At 38.3% G+C, this 21,310-nt stretch overlaps 1 protein-coding gene across 1 annotated transcript; it reads left to right on the top strand.

Annotated features, from left to right (window-relative positions):
• The first annotated feature begins 10,476 nt into the window (after nt 1-10,476).
• On the top strand, nt 10,477-11,229 carry LOC145064431 (putative mitochondrial protein AtMg00310). Its single transcript, XM_079011888.1, has one exon. It carries the CDS (start codon nt 10,477-10,479, stop codon nt 11,227-11,229), a length of 753 nt encoding a protein of 250 aa, XP_078868014.1.
• Nucleotides 11,230-21,310: the final 10,081 nt, after the last annotated feature.

Below are 21,310 nucleotides of genomic sequence, written 5' to 3'. Positions count from 1 at the left end.
CTTATGGTAATGGGAATTCGGCCAGAATTATAAGGAATGCCCTTGATGATTTCAATAAGATTTCAGGGCTGAAGGTTAGTATGGAAAAAAGTCAGATTTATTTCAGTTGTGTTAAGCCTAATATGAGAAGGATTATTTTGGGTATTCTTCCTTATGAAGTTGGGAAATTTCCGTTTAAATATTTGGGGGTTCCTATGTGTGTTACTAAATTGTTTGATAGAGATTGTAAAAAGTTGATTGAAAAGATTAAGTTGAGAATTTTCAATTGGAAGTGTAAAACCTTATCTTTTGCTGGCAGATTGCAACTCATTAATTCGGTCTTAACTTCTATTCATGTTTATTGGGCTTCTATTTTTAAAATTCCAATTGCTACTATTAATGAGATTGAAAAGATGTGCAGGAGTTTTTTATGGGCTAATGGTGAGATAGTCAAACGTAAAGCTAAAGTTAAGTGGATTGAAATTTGCAAACCTAAGGAGTATGGTGGGCTGGGAATAAAGAATTTGAGGAAATGGAATGATGCTTTACTTGCTAAACATGTTTGGAATGTGGTTAATAACAAAAATTCCCTGTGGGTGCAGTGGGTGAGAATCAATTATATAGGCAGCAGGAATTTTTGGGATATTCTGCAGAAAAAGAGTATGAACTGGACATGGAAGAGATTTTTGGAGATAAGGAATACTGTTAGGCCTCATGTTATTTCATGTGTGGGTAATGGGAGGAACACTTCTTTATGGCATGATTGGTGGCATCCAATAGGTATCCTTTGTACTATTATCCCTAGGAGAGAGTGGATTAGTAATGGCCTTAGTGATTCTGCTTTAGTTTGTGATGTTCTTGAGTTTGATTCTTATTCTTGGCCGGTTGAATGGGTTAATAAGTTCCCTGGATTGACTGAAGCTCCTATGTTTTGTATTGATTCTAATTTGAATGATGTTGTTAGATGGAGGGATAAGGGAGGTATATGCAGAAAATTCTCATGCAAACAAGTGTGGAATGATCTGAATAATTTTGGGGATATTGTGCCTTGGTTTGATCTTGTTTGGTATAATAATTGCATTCCTTGCAACTCTTTTATTTTATGGTTGGCTGTCCTGTACAGATTAAAAACTCAGGATAGGGTTAGAGGATGGGAATTGGCTGGTAATTTGCTGTGTCCTTTTTGTGATAATGTGCCTGATTCGCATAGCCATTTATTCTTTAATTGTGAGTATTCCTCTAGAATTTGGAAATATTTCTGCAGTAAAGTGGGGCTAAATTTGAGAATGGTTGAATGGAATGATCTTATTTTAATGTTGAGCAGAATGCTTAAACTGAAGACAGGTGAGAATTTGATCATTAAATGTATGATTGCTAGCTGTGTGTCTAATATTTGGAGAGAGAGAAACGCTAGACTTTTTGGTTCTAGCAGAATATCAGTTGAGGGGGTTATAGCTAGTATTGAGAATGAGATTCGTTTGAAGCTGATGGGATTAAGGAAAAGAGTTAAAATGATCAATAATAAGGTTTATTTGATCTGGGGTATTTCGGGAATTGAGAATGTTGAATAATGGAGATCATTTTCTGGTTTTGCTGTTTGGAGTGTGGTTGGTTATGGTTTTGGGTTTGGCAGTGGTGGCAGTTAAATAAGGATGATGTTATTAATGGTATATGGTGGGGGTATTTTGGGAATAAAAATATGCACAAAGGAATTGACGGAATATGTCACTGGTTGGAGAGTTTACTCTTAAATCATGTGACTTGTACCTATGGGATTTGCTGTTTGGATATGATCTTAATTGAGATTACCCAAATAGAGAATCCTAGACATGTGATTGATGCCATGTCTAGTATGAAACTTAATTTGATTCACTGGTGTTTTGGTGTTATTTTCTTGTGTTTCTTTTTGAGTTTGTGGTGCAGAAACGCGAAGCAAAGGTTGGTAGTGGACAATAGCTGTGGAGAGATTATGGATTCCCTGATGAGGACTTTGAAGGATGTAAAGGACAAGGATTGCGACAGGAGCTTTGGGACTAATTGTTGTGAGGGGCTTTCCTGTTTTCTCTTTGATGCTATGTTTATTTGTGGTTTAGTTTATTGGGATTTCCTTGTTTTTTGTGGTTTGTGGGTTTTGAACTTGAGGGTTTTTTTCTTAAAGGTTAGCTTATGGACTGAGGGTTTTTTTAAGGGCCTTACCCCTTGCTTTGGTTTCTTTATCTTTTGGAGGTTTGGTTGGAGCAAGGGGGTGAAGTTACCTTTTTTCCCTCTTTCAATAAGTTTTTGGGCTACCTTTAAGGATTTTAGGGTGTTTTGGGGTTGTGAGTGGTTATTTCTTCTTATTAGGAAATGGTTTGGTAGTTGGTTATGGATAGGTTGGTTATATTTGTATTTTGTTTGATGTTTTGTTCCTTGTATTCTTTTATTCTTTTTAATAAAGTTTGCTGAGCTTTGGCTCTTTCAAAAAAAAAAAGAATGAATCAATGCTCATCTAAGGTTTGCTTAAATTGCATACACTTCTATTATGGAACTCAAGAATTAAACAATGCTCTTAAAAGCTATGCTAAATTGCAAAGACAACTTCTATAGTGGAACTCAAGAATTAAACAATGTTCATCAATGCTTTGTTAAATTGCATAGACTTTCAATGTGGAAACAAGGAATGAAACGATGCACATCAAAGCTTTGCTAAATTTCATAAACTTCTAATGTGAAACTCAAGAGTGAAACAATGCTCATCAAAGCTTTGCTTAAATTGCATAGACTTCTAATGTGGAACTCAAAAATAAAACAATGCTCATCAAACCTTTGCTAAATTACGAAGATTACTTTTATTGTGGAACTCCGGAATCAAACAATTCTCATCAAAGCTTTGCTAAATTGCATAGACTTCTAATGTGGAACTCAAGAATAAAATAATGCTCATCAAAGCTTTGGTTAAATTGCATAGAATTAAATTGTGGAACTCAAGAATTAAACTATGCTCATCAAAGCTTTGCTAAAGTGCGAAGACTGCTTCTATTGTGGAACTTAAGAACTTAACTATGCTCATCAAAGCTTTGCTAAATTGCATATACTTCTAATGTGGAACTCAAGAATGAAACAATGCTCAATAAAGCTTTGATTAAATTGCAAAGACTTCTATTGTGGAACTCTAGAATTAAACGATTCTCATCAAAGATTAGCTACATTGCAAAGACTACTTCTATTCTGTAACTCAACAGTTAAACAATGCTCATCAATGCTTTACGAAATTGCATAGACTTCCAATATGGAACACAAGAATGAAACAATGCTCATCAAGGCTTTGCTAAATTGCATAGACTTTTATAGTGGAACCCAAGAATCAAACAATGCTCGTCAAAGCTTCGCTTAAATTGCATAGATTTCTATTGTGGAACTCAAGAATAAAACAATGCTCATCAAAGCTTTGTTTAAATTGCATAGTCTTCTACTTTGGAACTCAAGAATTAAACGATGCTCATCAAAGCTTTGCTAAATTACATATACTTCTATTGTGGAACTCAAGAATGAAATAATGCTCATCAAATCTTTGCTTAAATTGCATTGACTACTATGGTGGTACTCAAGAATAAAACAATGCTCATCAAACCTTTGCTAAATTACGAAGACTACTTCTATTGTCGCACTCTAGAATTAAACAATGTTCATTCAAACTTTACTAAATTGCGTAGACTTCTAATGTGGAAGTAAAGAGTGAAACAATGCTCATCAAAGCTTTGCTTAAATTGCATAGACTTTTATTGTGGAACTCAAGAATTAAACAATGCTCATCAAAGCTTTGCTTAAATTGCATAGACTTCTATTGTGGAACTCAACAATAAAACAATGATCATCAAACCTTTACTAAATTACGAAGACTACTTCTATTGTGGAACTCTAGAATTAAACAATGCTCATAAAAGCTTTGCTAAATTGCATAGTGTAACAACGCAAATTTTCAAACAAATTTTTCATTTTAAAAATTAAGTATTTCCATTCAAAACAAGGCATAAATAATTTAGGTGTCATGTCAAATACAAATTGTCTAAATCCCAAGATCATAAAAACATCCTTCAGTGTGTATCGATCACGCCGGCGCCTTCCCACGGTCCTCGCTAGTACCTGAAACACATACATAACAACTGTAAGCATAAATGCTTAGTGAGTTCCCCAATATACAACTTACGCACATACGCCTTTCCAGGCCCTAACCTTCCGGTCCATGTGTCTCAGGGGACTTCCGTCCCTGCTGGGTAAACCTTCCGGTCCTACCCACGCCGACCTTCCGGTCCATCACACAACATATCGCCTTCCGGCCCATAACATATTGCCTTCCGGCCCATAATATAATCGCCTTCCGGCCCATGACATACATAGCACACATATAACAAATAACTTACCACATATAGCATACATATCACATATCATATCCGACCTTCCGGTCACACAGTCAAACCCTTCCGGGTACAGTATAGTGAGAAGACTCACCTCGTGAATGCTGAAAGCTAGCAAATCCTGAAATCACTCGTGCACAATCCGACGAGCTACAACCTCCCTATAACATCACATATCCCTCATTAACACTTATATCTTCTAAGTGTGACTATCCCTAAGAAGTCAGACTTAGGTCAACTCTGGTCAACGGTCAACGGTCAACGGTCAACGGTCAACGGTCAACTCGACCGGACTCGGTGAGTGCCATGGCGACTCGGCGAGTCTAGACGTCCTCCCCAACTTCCCCTGATGTTCCCTTTCTACTCGTCGAGTATCCCTCTTGGCTCGACGAGATCCTCGTGGAAGAATTGCGGGGCCACCCCGACTCCACTCGTCGAGTCTGAAGAACAGCTCGACGAGTTCCAGTCAATCTCCAAGCTACTCGCCGAGTCTGTTCATCGGACTCGGCGAGTCCATGCCATGCAGTCGATCAAACTGCTTCCTGAGATAAGTTTTGTCCCGAAATACACAAGCATGGGACCTTCTGGACCTCTAAAGGTCCTAATACAGGGTTATAGTCGTTTGGGTAACAATGTACTAATTCATCTAATCACCAAATGGGTTCCATAAACCCTAAATCCATGCACACATCAACAATACAGAAAGAATCCGAAATATTACCTGAATAACGCACTCTCTGTGTCCCCAAACCGCAGAACTCGAATCCCTTGCTGTTCCTTTAGCCAAAACTCTTCTCCTCCTTGCACAACAATTTCTTCAAAGCCCTAATACCCTTCAATCTTGCTCTAGATGCCCACAGCCGTTTAGGGTTCTTCTCAGTCGACTAAAGACGGACAATGACGGCCTATAAGTGCCTTATATACGTTCCAAAACCAAACGGCTAGGGTTTCCGCTGAACAGCGTCGACTCGCCGAGTCCATATCTGGACTCGTCGAGTCCAGTCGCGATCCCGCGACCAAGTCTGCGATCCTACTCGGCGAGTCTAGGCTCCAACTCGCCGAGTCCCCTCTTAAATCACCCCAAAAACATAATTTAATAATACCTGAGATTCCGGGCTGTTACACTTAGACTTCTAATGTTGAACTCAAGAATGAAACAATGCCCATCAAAGCTTTTGCTTAAATTGCATAGACTTTTATTGTGAAACTCAAGAAATAAACAATGATCATCAACCCCTTGCTTAAATTGCATAGACTTCTATTGTGGAACTCAAGAATAAACCAACGCTCATCAAACCTTTGCTAAATTACGAAGACTACTTCTATTGTGCAACTCTAGAACTAAACAATACTCATCAAAACTTTGCTAAATTGCATAGACTTCCAATGTGGAACTCAAGAATTAAACAATGCCCATCAAAGCTTTCCTTAAATTGCATAGACTTTTATTGTGGAACTCAAGAATTAAACAATACTCATCAAAGCTTTGCTAAATTGAGAAGACTACTTCTATAGTGGAACTCAAGAATTAATCTATGCTCATCAAAGCTTCGCTAAATTGCACACACTTCTAGTGTGGAACCCAAGAATGAAACAATGCTTATCAAAGCTTTGCTTAAATTGCATACACTTCTGTTGTGGAATTCAAGAATTAAACAATGCTCATAAAAGCTTTCATAAATTGCAAAGACTACTTCAGATGTGGAACTCAAGAATTAAACAATGCTTATCAATGCTTTGGTAAATTGGATAGACTTCCAATGTGGAAACCAAGAATGAAACAATGCTCATCAAAGCTTTGCTAAATTGCATAGACTTCTATTGTGGAACTCAAGAATCAAACAATGTTCATCAAAGCTTTGCTTAAATTACATAGACTTCTATTGTGGAACTCAAGAATTAAACGAGACTCATCAAAGCTTTGCTAAATTGCATAAACGTCCAATGTGGAACTCAAAATTGAAACAACGCTCGTCAAAGCTTTGCTTAAATTGCATAGACTTCTAATGTGGAACTCAAGAATAAAACAATGCTCATCAAAGCTTTGCTTAAATTGCATAGACTTTTATTGTGGAACTCAAGAATTAAATAATGCTCATCAAAGCTTTGCTAAATTGCGAAGACAACTTCTATTGTGGAACTCAAGAATTAAACAATGCTCATCAAAGCTTTGCTAAATTGCATAGACTTCTAATGTGGAACTCAAGAATGAATCAATGCTCATCTAAGGTTTGCTTAAATTGCATACACTTCTATTGTGGATCTCAGGAATTAAACAATGCTCATAAAAGCTTTGCTAAATTGCAAAGACTACTTCTCTTGTGGAACTCAATAATTAAACAATGTTCATCAATGCTTTGTTAAACTGCATAGACTTCCAATGTGGAAACAAGGAATGAAACGATGCTCATCAAAGCTTTCCTAAATTTCATAAACTTCTAATGTGAAACTCAAGAGTGAAACAATGCTCATCAAATCTTTGCTTAAATTGCATAGACTTCTAATGTGGAACTCAAAAATAAAAGAATGCTCATCAAACCTTTGCTAAATTACGAAGATTACTTTTATTGTGGAACGCATGAATTAAACAATGCTCATCAAAGCTTTGCTAAATTGCATAGACTTCTAACGTGCAACTCAAGAATGAAATCATGCTCCTCAAAGCTTTGTTAAATTGAATATACTTTAATTGTGGAACTCAAGAATTAAACAATGCTCATCAAAGCTTTGCTAAAGTGCGAAGGCTGCTTCTATTGTGGAACTCAAGAACTAAACTATGCTCATCAAAGCTTTGCTAAATTGCATAGACTACTAATGTGGAACTCAAGAATGAAACAATGCTCATTAAAGCTTTGATTAAATTGCAAAGACTTCTATTGTGGAACTCAAGAATTAAACGATGCTTATCAAAGATCTGCTAAATTGCAAAGACTACTTCTATTCTGTAACTCAACAGTTAAACAATGCTCATCAATGCTTTACGAAATTGCATAGACTTCCTATATGGAACACAAGAATGAAACAATGCTCATCAAGGCTTTGCTAAATTGCATAGGCTTTTATAGTGGAACTCAAGAATCAAACAATGCTCGTCAGAGCTTCGCTTAAATTGCATAGACTTCTATTGTGGAACTCAAGAATCAAACAATGCTCATCAAAGCTTTGCTTAAATTGCATAGTCTTCTACTGTGGAACTCAATAATTAAACGATGCTCATCAAAGGTTTGCTAAATTGCATATACTTCTATTGTGGAACTCAAGAATGAAACAATGCTCATCAAAGCTTTGCTTAAATTGCATAGACTTTTATTGTGGAACTCAAGAATTAAACAATGCTCATAAAAGCTTTGCTTAAATTGCATAGACTTCTATTGTGGAACTCAACAATAAAACATAGATCATCAAACCTTTGCTAAATTACGAAGACTACTTCTATTATGGAACTTTAGAATTAAACGATGCTCATCAAAGCTTTGCTAAATTGCATAGACTTCTAATGTTGAACTCAAGAATGAAACAATGCCCATCAAAGCTTTTGCTTAAATTGCATAGACTTTTATTGTGAAATTCGAGAATTAAACAATGCTCATCAAACCTTAGCTTAAATTGCATAGACTTCTATTGTGGAACTCAAGAATAAAACAACGCTCATCAAACCTTTGCTAAATTACGAAGACTACTTCTATTGTGCAACTCTAGAATTAAACAATACTCATCAAATCTTTGCTAAATTGCATAGACTTCCAATGTGGAACTCAAGAATGAAACAACGCCCATAAAAGCTTTGCTTAAATTGCATAGACTTTTATTGTGGAACTCAAGCATTAAACAATACTCATCAAAGCTTTGGTAAATTGAGAGGACTACATCTATTGTGGAACTCAAGAATTAATCTATGCTCATCAAAGCTTCGCTAAATTGCACACACTTCTCATGTGGAACCCAAGAATGAAACAATGCTCATCAATGCTTTGCTTAAATTGCATACACTTCTGTTGTGGAATTCAAGAATTAAACAATGCTCATAAAAGCTTTGCTAAATTGCAAAGACTACTTCAATTGTGGAACTCAAGAATTAAACAATGCTTATCAATGCTTTGGTAAATTGGATAGACTTCCAATGTGAAAACCAAGAATGAATCAATGCACATCAAAGCTTTGCTAAATTGCATAGACTTCTATTGTGAAACTCAAGAATCAACCAATGCTCATCAAAGCTTTGCTTAATTTACATAGACTTCTATTGTGGAACTCAAGAATTAAACGAGACTCATCAAAGCTTTGCTAAATTGCGTAAACTTCTAATGTGGAACTCAAAATTGAAACAACGCTCATCAAAGCTTTGCTTAAATTGCATAGACTTCTAATGTGGAACTGAAGAATGAAACAATTCTCATCAAAGCTTTGCTTAAATTGCATAGACTTTTATTGTGGAACTCAAGAATTAAATAATGCTCATCAAAGCTTTGCTAAATTGCGAAGAGAACTTCTTTTGTGGAACTCAAGATTTAAACAATGCTCATCAAAGCTTTGCTAAATTGCATAGACTTCTAATTTGGAACTCAAGAATGAATCAATGCTCATCTAAGGTTTTCTTAAATTGTGTACACTTCTATTGTGGAACTCAAGAATTAAACAATGCTCATAAAAGCTATGCTAAATTGCAAAGTCAACTTCTATAGTGGAACTCAAGAATTAAACAATGTTCATCAATGCTTTGTTAAATTGCATAGACTTCCAATATGGAAACTAGGAATGAAACGACGCTCATCAAAGCTTTGCTAAATTTCATAAACTTCTAATGTGAAACTCAAGAGTGAAACAATGCTCATCAAAGCTTTGCTTAAATTGCATAGACTTCTAATGTGGAACTCAAAAATAAAACAATGCTCATCAAACCTTTGCTAAATTACAAAGTTTACTTTTATTGTGGAACTCAGGAATTAAACAATGCTCATCAAGGGTTTGCTAAATTGCATAGACTTCTAATGTGGAACTCAAGAATAAAATAATGCTCATCAAAGCTTTGGTTAAATTGCATAGACTTTAATTGTGGAACTCAAGAATTAAACAATGCTCATCAAAGCTTTGCTAAAGTGTGACGACTGCTTCTATCGTGGAACTCAAAAACTAAACTATGCTCATCAAAGCGTTGCTAAATTGCATATACTTCTAATGTGGAACTCAAGAATGAAACAATTCTCATTAAAGCTTTGATTAAATTGCAAAGACTTCTATTGTGGAACTCAAGAATTAAACGATGCTCATCAAAGATCTGCTAAATTGCAAAGACTACTTCTATTCTGTAACTCAATAGTTCAACAATGCTCATGAATGCTTTACGAAATTGCATAGACTTCCAATATGGAACACAAGAATGAAAAAATGCTCGTCAAGGCTTTGCTAAATTGCATAGACTTTTATAGTGGAACCCAAGAATCAAACAATGCTCGTCAGAGCTTCGCTTAAATTGCATAGACTTCTATCGTGGAACTCAAGAATCAAACAATGCTCATCAAAGCTTTGCTTAAATTGCATAGTCTTCTACTGTGGAACTCAAGAATTAAACGATGCTCATCAAAGCTTTGCTAAATTGCATATACTTCTATTGTGGAACTCAAGAATGAAACAATGCTATTTTGAAGGAAAAAGAGGGCTGAGGCAGGGAGATCCATTGTCTCCTTACTTGTTCACTTTGGTTATGGAGGTTTTCAATTTATTATTGCTGAAGAAAATAGATGATAGCAATAGATTCAAATATCATTGCAAATGTGAAAGCCAGAAAATTACTCATTTATATTTTGCAGATGATTTACTAGTGTTTGCTTATGGCAATGGGAATTCTGCGAGAGTGATAAAGTCTGCTCTTTATGATTTTAAAACTGTTTCGGGGCTGAAAGCGAGTATGGAGAAGAGCCAGATTTACTTTAGTTGTGTGAAGCCAAACATGAGAAGGATTATCTTGGGTATTTTACCTTTTGATATTGGTAAAATACCCTTTAAATATCTTGGAATACCCATGTGTGTGAATACACTGTTCAAAAAAGATTGTAATGCTCTTGTTGATAAGATTAAATTGAAAGTGTATAATTAGAAAAATAAGATGCTTTCTTTTGCTGGAAGGTTACAGCTCATAAATTCTGTTTTGGCTTCAACTCATGTTTATTGGGCTTCTATTTTCAAAATTCCTATTGCTACTATTAAGGAGATTGAAGCGATTTGTAGAAGTTTCCTATGGGCTAAAGGAGAAGTGGTCAAAGGGAAAGCCAAAGTTAAATGGAGTGATATTTGTAAACCAAAGATAAATGGAGGTCTTGGAATTAAAAATTTGAGATTCTGGAATGACGCTTTGTTAACCAAACATGTTTGGAATTTGATTAATTACAAAAACTCTCTGTGGGTTCAATGGGTGAGAGAAAATTATATTGGTAAAAGGAATTTTTGGGATATATGGCAAAAGAAAAGTATGAATTGGACTTGGAAGAGATTTTTGGAATTGAGGAAAACTATTAGACCTCATGTTGCTTCATGTATTGGTAATGGGAGGAATACGTCATTGTGGCATGATTGGTGGCATCCAATTGGTATTTTAAGTACAATTATTGCTAGGAGGGATTGGATTAGAAATGGATTTAATGATAATTCTTTAGTCAGTGATGTTATGACTAATGATACTTATGCTTGGCCTATTGATTGGGTGAACAAATTTCCTGGATTGAAAGATGGGCCCATGTTTTGTAATATTGGAAATAATAGGGATATGATTGTTTGGAGGGATATGAAAGGCTTGAGTAAAAAATTTTCTTGCAAGCAAGTTTGGAGAGATATTAATAATTTTGGAGACAATGTTCGTTGAGCTAACCGTGTTTGGTATGGAAATTGTATTCCTAGGAATGCTTTTATTTTGTGGCTTGCTGTGCTGAATAGATTGAAGACTCAAGATCGAGTTAAAATTTGGGAGAATTCAGGTTCTTTGCTATGTCCTTTCTGTTTAATTATTTCAGATTCGCATGATCATCTTTTCTTCCAATGTGAGTTCTCGAATACTATTTGGAATCATTGTTGTTCCAAGATTGGGATTGATGTTTCTTATTCCAATTGGAATGATTTAGTTATTAAAATGTGTTCTGGTTTAAAGTCTAGAACTGTTGAGAATTTGATCAAAAAATGGGTGTTGGCTAGTTGTGTTTATCATATTCAGAAAGAAAGAAATTTGAGGATTTTTTGTAATTTGAGAAATTCGGATAGAGGAGTGATTACATGTATTGAGAATGAAATTAAATTGAAGTTGATAGGGTTGAGGAAAATGAATATTATGGTCAATGAGGAAGTGTTACAAGCCTGGGGTACTTTTGGAAGCAAATTCTGTAAAAAATGAAGGTCTCTGTCTGGGTTTTCGATGATGGTTCTTTCTGTTTAGACATTTGGGTTGATATGGGATTGATGGTTAGTTTGGTTTCCTTTATGGGAGATTTGTATTGGGGGTATTTTCGGAAATGCAGATTTAAAGGAATTGACGGTTATCAAGGAATTGACGGATTAATTCACTGGATTAAGAGCTTGCTCTTGAATAAGGTGATTTGTACCTTTGGGATTTTGTATTTGGATATGATCTTTTTTTAGAATATTCAAATGGAAAATCCTAGACATGTGATTGATGCCATGTCTAGTCTGCAACTGGTTCTAAATTTATGGTGGTCTTGGTGCTCTCTCTATTTCTTGTTTTTTGACTGCAGGATGATCTTATTGCTGATGATCGTCATGCTTGTTGAAGTTGGGATTGCATATAGCAGGAGGTTCAATTTGAGGAGTTATATTGTGATGATAAAGGATATTAGATGGAGCAACAGAGGGTGGATTCAAGAGCTGATAGGAAGAAGAAGATGCTGGTTTGATCTCGTGAAGTTTCTGCAGTGGAATTTGTTTAATGTGTCTTATGTTTTTTGGTTCTTTAAATTTGGCTTTAGTACGTTTGGGATTGGTCCTTTATGGATTTGGTTCTTAAGTCTTCACTATTGGACTGTGGGTATTTTTAAGGGCCTTTCCCCTTGCATAGGTTATAATGTTGTTAAGTGGTATAAAATTTGCAAGGGGATGAAGTTACCTTTTTTCCCACATTCAATAAGTCCTTGGTGTAGTCTCAAGAATTTTAGGGTTTTTTGGGGTATTTGGAGGGTTAGTGAGGGGGTTAAAATGGTTAGGAAGTTGGTTATGGATAGGTTGGATTGAGTAGTGTTTTTGGGTTGTTCTTTATTTAATTTGTATTTGTATTCTTTTATTCTTTTTAATAAAGTTTGCTGAGCTTTGGCTCTTTTCAAAAAAAGAATGAAACAATTCTCATCAAAGCTTTGCTTAAATTGCATAGACTACTATGGTGGCACTCAAGAATAAAACAATGCTCATCAAACCTTTGCTAAATTACGAAGACTACTTCTATTGTCGAACTCTAGAATTAAACAATGTTCATTCAAACTTTACTAAATTGCGTAGACTTCTAATGTGGAACTCAAGAGTGAAACAATTCTCATCAAAGCTTTGCTTAAATTGCATAGACTTTTATTGTGGAACTCAAGAATTAAACAATGCTAATCAAAGCTTTGCTTAAATTGCATAGACTTCTATTGTGGAACTCAACAATAAAACAATGATCATCAAACCTTTGCTAAATTACGAAGACTACTTCTATTGTGGAACTCTAGAATTAAAGGATGCTCATCAAAGCTTTGCTAAATTGCATAAACTTCTAATGTTGAACTTAAGAATGAAACAATGCCCATCAAAGCTTTTGCTTAAACTGCATAGACTTTTATTGTGGAACTCAAGAATTAAACAATTCTCATCAAACCTTTGCTTAAATTGCATAGACTTCTATTGTGGAACTCAAGAATAAAACAACGCTCATCAAACCTTTGTTAAATTACGAAGACTACTTCTATTGTGCAACTCTAGAATTAAACAATACTACCGCAGATTCATCCAAAATTTCGTCAATTTCTAGGCCTCGTTGGCTACTACCGCAGATTCATCCAAAATTTCTCTCGAATTGCGAAGCCTCTCACTATGCTAACTCAGAAGGGTGTATCATTCGACTGGGAAGAGAAACAGGAGAAGGCATTTCAGACCTTGAAGCGAGCCCTATGCACCGCACCAGTATTATCCCTTCCCGAAGGGACAGAAGATTTCGTCGTATACTGTGATGCATCCAATCAGGGGCTCGGTTGTGTCTTGATGCAACGAGGCAAGGTTATCGCCTATGCCTCGAGACAGCTAAAGAACCATGAAGTGAACTACACTACTCACGACCTCGAGTTAGGAGCGGTCGTCTTTGCACTAAAAATCTGGAGACACTACTTGTATAGGACGAAGAGCGTGGTGTACACTGATCATAAAAGCCTCCAACATATACTGAACCAAAAAGAACTCAACATGAGACAGCGTCGATGGGTCGAGCTACTTAACGATTACGACTGTGAAATTAGATATCATCGGGTAGCCGTGTATCGGGTACGATACCCGATGCATATGAAATGAGTGTAAACAACATTTGAACACTCTTTTACCACACATTCACTCTCTCTCACTACTTTCTCTCTCTAGACCCGAAATCGACCTCAAATCCGCGAATTTCCGGCTTCCAAACGTAAGGACTCATTCCCTATCTTAATCTAGACATACTTCACTGTATTTAGGGGCCAAAATCATAGAAATCAAGGACAAAAAAAGGAGTTTACGGCCTAAGAAGCCCCTAAGGCCGTAAACCCCTAGAAACTTGCCAAAAACCTCATTTTCCCTTCCTTTAAATTTATGGACTAATTAAGGCATATACCTAGGAGAGTTTGGACACTAAAACACAAGAAATTGAAGCTTAAAAAGGAGTTTACGGCCCAAGCTTGTGCTTAGGCCGTAAACACCCCAAAAACCCCACAAATCCTTGTTTAAAGCCCCAAAAACTCATCTAAGGTGTTTGGTAATTTAGACTTGACACTAAGGAAGGTTTAAATGCATCAAACAACATCATTTGAAGACAAAAAGAGGAGTTTACGGCCAAGGCTAAGCTTGGGCCGTAAACACCCAAGTTTTTGTGTCAAACAAGTCCCAAAACTCCTCTAATGCATGTAAGGAATTTAGCTAAGGCCCTTGGATGTGTGTTGTACCATTAAACTTCCCATTTTGAGGCCAAATGAAGAGTTTACGGCCAAGGATATTCTTGGGCCGTAAACTCCCCAATTTTCATGCCAAATTGTCCCAAAACTCATTTTAAGGCCTTCTAGGATTTACCTAAGGTGAATGAGAACATGTTGTACCATTTAAACACCCATTTAGATGGATTAAATGGAGTTTACGGCCCAAGAGCAAGCCTTGGCCGTAAACTCCCCAAAATGACACAAAAATAAGAGTTTAATCCCTCCATATTGGTCCAAGACTCATACCATTAAAGTAAGGAAGTGAAATAAGGCCTTAAACATACAATTTGGAGGACCACATGAATTTACGGCCAAGCCTAGGGGGCTTACGGCCTTAAACTCCCAAGGAGTGGCCTTTGGGCCGTAAACTCCAAGGGAGTGAACTCATGGACCCTCCCGTAAATCATTCTTGGCCTTGTACCACTCCCGGGAACCCCTTCTAGGCCCTAAAACCCCGAAACGATGCTAGAATGCCCAATTATTATAATGAAAAGCATAAGATGATTAACTTCTTGTAAAATACATATTTCATACGACATTAGGGTCCTAAAAAGGTGCTCAAGTCGTTATTTGGTACCAAACGCTCAACCGACACTTTTACCCGATTTACCCGATTCACCCGATTTACGCGATTTCAAGTGAGTTCATACCCCTTTAATGAACCTTTCAAATGTTTTAAATGTTTTAGGGGGGAGATACAAGTTACTTATACATGTTTATGGAAAGTTTTACAGAATGATTTTCCACGTTACGAGGATTAATCACATGTGATTCACTATCCTTAGTTCAAATCACATGTGATTTATCACTATGCCTTATAAACAGGTTTTTACATTTTCAAAACTATTTTTGGACAGCAAGCCAGATTTTAAATGTTCTTTTGGAAAATACTTTTATTAAATCAATTTACTTATAAAACGTAACCACTCTGATATATTTATATAAGTAAGACTTGGAGGACTTAGGACCGATATCTCGCCTTATTTCCTGTTCTTGTTTGATTGTGGGCTTAGGGTAGTAGTTATCTGTCCGACTGTCGTTGATTTCTTAGTTATATAGCTTGTATATTAGTATGGGATACGAATAATTCTCTTTCACTAAAATACTAAAGTCACTAACCTGTCAAGAACCATCCACACTAAGATAACTATAATAGGTATAGTTAATGTTACTACTGCTACTACTCGCTAAAGTCACTACTCTCTACACTATAATACTCACTATTACTAGACAATACACTAGTAAGAGAATACACTATGATCAATACTAAAAGATTTCTACACTATAACAGAAGAGAAAACATTAAACAAACAATAATACACTAACCCGCTACGAGATACTCTATTCGCTACCCACTACGCCCGGAGTTTTCCGGCAGGAAGACGACACTACATGTATAGATCTATACGGGGCAGACGCTATTACATCCCGACTGATAATTTCAGTCTGCGCCGTGCAAGCCCAGGGATGCCACTACTTCACTATACTGTGCATGACTGGAAAGGTCATGGGATCCGCTATTATCCTCACTAGTAGAAATATACAAGGAATACACTATAACTACACTAAAATATTACACTAAACGCTAAACTACATCCCGAAGTAAGTAAGTATCTATCACTAAAGGAAGCTTTCACCACTATCATTGATTACAGGCTTAACCTATTCTATCACATTACTATTTGGAGATTTGCTAATATACTTTTACAATAAACTGTTTTCAAAAAGGAAGAATGCATACTTTTAACAGATTTTCACTTACAATGTATTTGCTGGAAAATTGGGATTTTCTAGGTTTCTACTGCTTATGAATATAAAAGGGCGCATTTTTCGCACTATTGCTTGTATACAAAAACTCACACTAAACTCTTATGAACTCACCAGCTTTATGCTGATATTCGTTTTCAAAATAACTTGTATCTTCAGGTCAAAGATAGACAGGTACAGACGCAACACTTTTGGAGAAGGTGGAGCACACAAGACCCATCTCTTATTTTTGATTTACTTTTGGGTGATTGTTAAACATTACAAAACACACTTGTAATTAAATTCACTATGTAAATGCAATGGTTGTATGTTTCCTTGTTTTTACTATTATGCAATTGTGATGATACTGTACATGACGTCCTCCACCCCGAAACGTATTCCGCCGTTATCGGTTTTGGGGTGTGACAGATTGGTATTAGAGCATTGTTTATAGTGAATCAAGTATATCAACCTATAAAAGATATACGAACTATAAATACTTCGGGACTAAAACACTCTGACCAAAAATATATACTGTTAAGTATCTAAAAGACCTAACTAAGTATATATATATATATATATATATATATATACACACATCACTATAAAACACCGAAGTCAGTATCATCCTAGAACAAAACGAAAGTATTAAGATTGTTGGACAACACAATTGGGTTTAGAGACATATAGTCACATTCAGGGTGATGTAGCCTGATCAACTACGTTTTCCTGAGAGTGACTAGCATGTGCCTAAGTTTGGTTGTGATGTTGCAACAAGTCTAAAACTTACCAACAATATCATAATAACGCTACCATAAGAATACTATAGGAGTATTCTGTATCTCTAGATTATACGTATATAATAACAAAAAGGGGTCGTTACTAGTAGGACAATAGTTGCTAAGTGGATACATCATGATTACATGCGATTAGGGCGTTATAGACTCAGAATCTGCAGCCTTTGCTTCATTCCCTGTTCTTGTTTGATTGGGGGTCTGAAGTTAGGGTGGTTTATTCGAAGGACTATCTTGCTTCGGTTACATGTAATCGGTATGAACTATGCAAGTATTGGGTCGACTAGTAATGATTCATCCTATAAGTATCTTAGAATAGTACGTCTATTAATCCTCTTTTCCCCCTTTCTCACATAGATAGCATGGCTGGCTTCCACCTACCCGGCGATCCGTACTTTCCGAATCAGGGCAATGGAGGATGGCTCGAAGAGGAGTCAGACGACGATCACCCGATCCCTTTGGATGATCATCATGCTGAAGGCTTCTCGGATAGCTCGAGCTCCGAGCCAGAAGTCAACAACCAACCTCCTGAAGCCCCGAACCCTAACCCCCGACTGGCATTTCAGGGCCCCACCCCTATGTGGGCAATATCCTTGCACCGATGGAGCGAAGAGCAGGGTCAGCCCTTGCCTTACAATAAAGACCGAAGCTTCTACAACATAGGCGAAGGAGGATCAGCTGATCGGGTTCTACCCATCATGATCCGAAGGATTGCCAGGAATGTTGAGCAAAGTCAAGCTGCTATTGGTCGAGTTGTAGAAGTGGATGCCAACTCAAATCTCAACACTGTTCGCATCCGTCAGCTCGAAGAAGCCGTGGACAGGACAAGGAGGACCAACGAGGCTCTGCAGCATCAGCTGGCTGCATCCCGAGCTGAAGTTAGGGAACTCCGAGCACGCCAAAGGACTCATGAGCGACACCTTCAAGAAGTTATGCGTCAACTAGCGAATCTGAGGATTCGCCCAACAAGCAACCGTCGCCAGTAGAAGACGTCTAGTTACCTCACTCTTTTGTTTAAAAGGACTAGCCTTTTATCTCTATGTTCCGTAGGTCTCTTGTCTGTAAACATTCCTAGTTTAAAAGTACTCTAGCTGAACCTCTAAACTGCCAACATTTTCTCCATGGTATGATGTAAGACCTACTGCTAGGTCAATTTTCATGAACTAGTGTTGCATCATTAATACCAGTATATTGGCAGTTGATTTCTCTCTTGCTATGACTCTCATACTGATCTTGGATTATGTCGATTTACTCCATGAAACACTCTGTTCATATTCGCAATAGGCTCTTACTATTGCTATCATTTCTATGGTTTTCCAGCGAAGGATGCCTCCTAGAAAGCGTCCAAACCGAGGAAGACCAGCTACTCAAACCCCTCCCCCACCACCTCCTCCTCCTCAGTTCGATCCGGTGTTATTCCAAACGGCTGTGACTGCGGCTGTAACAGCAGCCATGGCCCAAATGAACTCGGGTGATGCGAGCGGTGGGAATTCTAGATTTGGTGAAGTCCACCAACGAGTGCAAGGATGCACTTATAAGGATTTCATGAATTGTAAACCTGCCTTCTTTGATGGTACCGGAGGGATCCTGGCATTGTCCCAATGGTTCGAAAGAACCGAAGCTGTATTCGAGATGTGCTCTTGTCCCGAAGAGAGCAAAATCAAGTTCGCTACTGCTACCCTCACTAACAGGGCTTTGTCATGGTGGAACGGCCATGTCAACGCACTCTCCTTGGTCACAGCCAATGCCATGGGCTGGGACACTCTAAAAGATCTTATGAGAGGAGAGTACTGCCCTAGGGGCGAAGTTCAGAAGCTTGAGGAAGAACCCTGGAACCTCAAGATGAAGGGGACCGACATAACGGCTTACACTGCCAGGTTTTGCGACTTGGCGGCTATGTGTCCCAATATGATTCCGTCTGAAAGCAAGAAAATTGAACGGTACATCTGGGGTTTAGTGCCCCCGTATCGAGGAAATGTTCTGGCTTCACGCCCTACCACTTTCGACAGCGCCAAGGAATTGGCCCAGAGTCTGATCAACCACGAAATCTCCTCCACTCCAGCAACAACAACCACAACAACCACTGCACCATCCGGATCATCTGACAGAAAAAGGAAACGATGGGATAAGAAGAAAGGCAAGAAAACTCAAACCGCCTCCAAGGACCAGCAAATTGTGGTGGTCCATGCTGCCACCACCCCAGCCACACCAGCTGCTCCAGCCCCGCCAAAGGCTTACAGTGGAAACTTGCCTAAGTGTCCCAAGTGCCCTTTTCACCACAACGGTCCTTGCCGTGAATTGCAGTGTTCCAACTGCGGACGAAAGGGCCATACTGTCCGATTTTGCAAGGCCCCTCCCAAACCTATCACACAGGTTCCTGGTACGGGAGTGACCCCAACTTGTTATGGCTGCGGTGAAGCGGGCCATTTTAAGAAGAACTGTCCGAAGGCTGCAAATGCTGGGGGAACTGGAAGGTTACTCGCTATCGGTCACAATGAAGCAGTAGCTGATCCCACGGTGGTCACAGGTACGTTTCTTCTCAACAACTCTTATGCCTGTGTCTTATTCGATAGTGGTGCAGAAAGAAGCTTCATAAATCAAAACTTTAAACACTTACTTAAACAAACCCCTCAACCACTAAAAGAAACATTCGTCGTAGAAATGGCTAATGGGAAGACAGAAAGCTCTAATGAAATCTATATAGGTTGTACTCTCACGTTAGATGATCACCCCTTTTTAATCGATCTTATACCAGTCTTAATCAAAAATTTCGATGTCATTGTTGGTATGGATTGGTTAAGTCTTCACTACGCCGATATCCTATGCTCCGACAAAGCCATTCGCCTGAAACTTCCGAATCGCGAAACCCTATTGATATACGGAGATAAGCAAAGTACGAGCCTTCGTATCATCTCTAGTATCCAGACTCAGAAATACTTGCGCAAGGAATATCGTGCGTTTCTTGCTCACGTTGTTGACACTAACCAGAAATCGAAAGATCCAAAAGACATTCCGGTAGTATGCGATTTCCCTGATGTCTTCCCGGAGGATCTTCCAGGCCTACCTCCCAAACGATAGGTTGAATTCAGAATCGACCTAATCCCAGGAGCTACCCCCGTAGCTAAGTCGCCCTACCGTCTAGCGCCCGCCGAAATGCAAGAGCTATCCGGTCAACTCAACGAACTGCTCAGTAAGGGCTTTATAAGACCGAGCTTCTCACCTTAGGGAGCTCCAGTCTTGTTCGTGAAGAAAAAGGATGGATCGTTTCAGATGTGCATCGATTATAGGGAACTCAATAAACTCACGGTCAAAAATCGCTATCCTCTCCCTCGTATCGACGATCTATTCGACCAACTCCAAGGAGCAAGTTACTTCTCCAAGATTGATCTTAGATCCGGGTATCATCAGTTACGGGTGCTTGAGGAAGATGTCCCGAAGACAGCCTTCCGAACCCGATACGGGCATTTTGAGTTCGTAGTGATGCCCTTTGGGCTGACTAACGCCCCCGCAGTATTCATGGACTTAATGAATAGGGTATGTCGTCCATATCTAGATCAGTTCGTTATCGTCTTTATTGATGACATACTTGTCTACTCCCGGAGCGAGGAAGAGCACATAAATCATTTACGATTAGTCCTGGAAACGCTGCGATCCGAGAAGTTGTATGCGAAGTTCTCTAAGTGCGAGTTTTGGATCCGAAGAGTTGAATTCTTAGGGCACGTGGTCAGTGAAGACGGAATCCACGTGGACCCCTCCAAAATTAAAGCTATTGAGAACTAGTCAGCACCGAAGACGCCTACAGAAATTCGTCAATTTCTAGGCCTCGCTGGCTACTACCGCAGATTCATCCAAAATTTCTCTCGAATTGCGAAGCCTCTCACTATGCTAACTCAGAAGGGTGTATCATTCGACTGGGAAGAGAAACAGGAGAAGGCATTTCAGACCCTGAAGCGAGCCCTATGCACCGCACCAGTATTATCCCTTCCCGAAGGGACAGAAGATTTCGTCGTATACTGTGATGCATCCAATCAGGGGCTCGGTTGTGTTTTGATGCAACGAGGCAAGGTTATCGCCTATGCCTCGAGATAGCTAAAGAACCATGAAGTGAACTACACTACTCACGACCTCGAGTTAGGAGCGGTCGTCTTTGCACTAAAAATCTGGAGACACTACTTGTATGGGACGAAGAGCGTGGTGTACACTGATCATAAAA

This window comes from Lactuca serriola, chromosome 1, assembly GCF_051521515.1.
Source record: "Lactuca serriola cultivar US96UC23 chromosome 1, Lser_US96UC23_V15, whole genome shotgun sequence".
In the NCBI taxonomy this organism is placed as follows: domain Eukaryota; kingdom Viridiplantae; phylum Streptophyta; class Magnoliopsida; order Asterales; family Asteraceae; genus Lactuca; species Lactuca serriola.
Note: the sequence above shows the minus strand (reverse complement) of the source record. Positions and strands in the feature narration are given on the sequence as shown.

Bases quoted from the DNA above. Each gene is read 5' to 3' on its own strand.
- LOC145064431 (XM_079011888.1), top strand. From the start codon at position 10,477: ATGCTTTCTTTTGCTGGAAGGTTACAGCTCATAAATTCTGTTTTGGCT.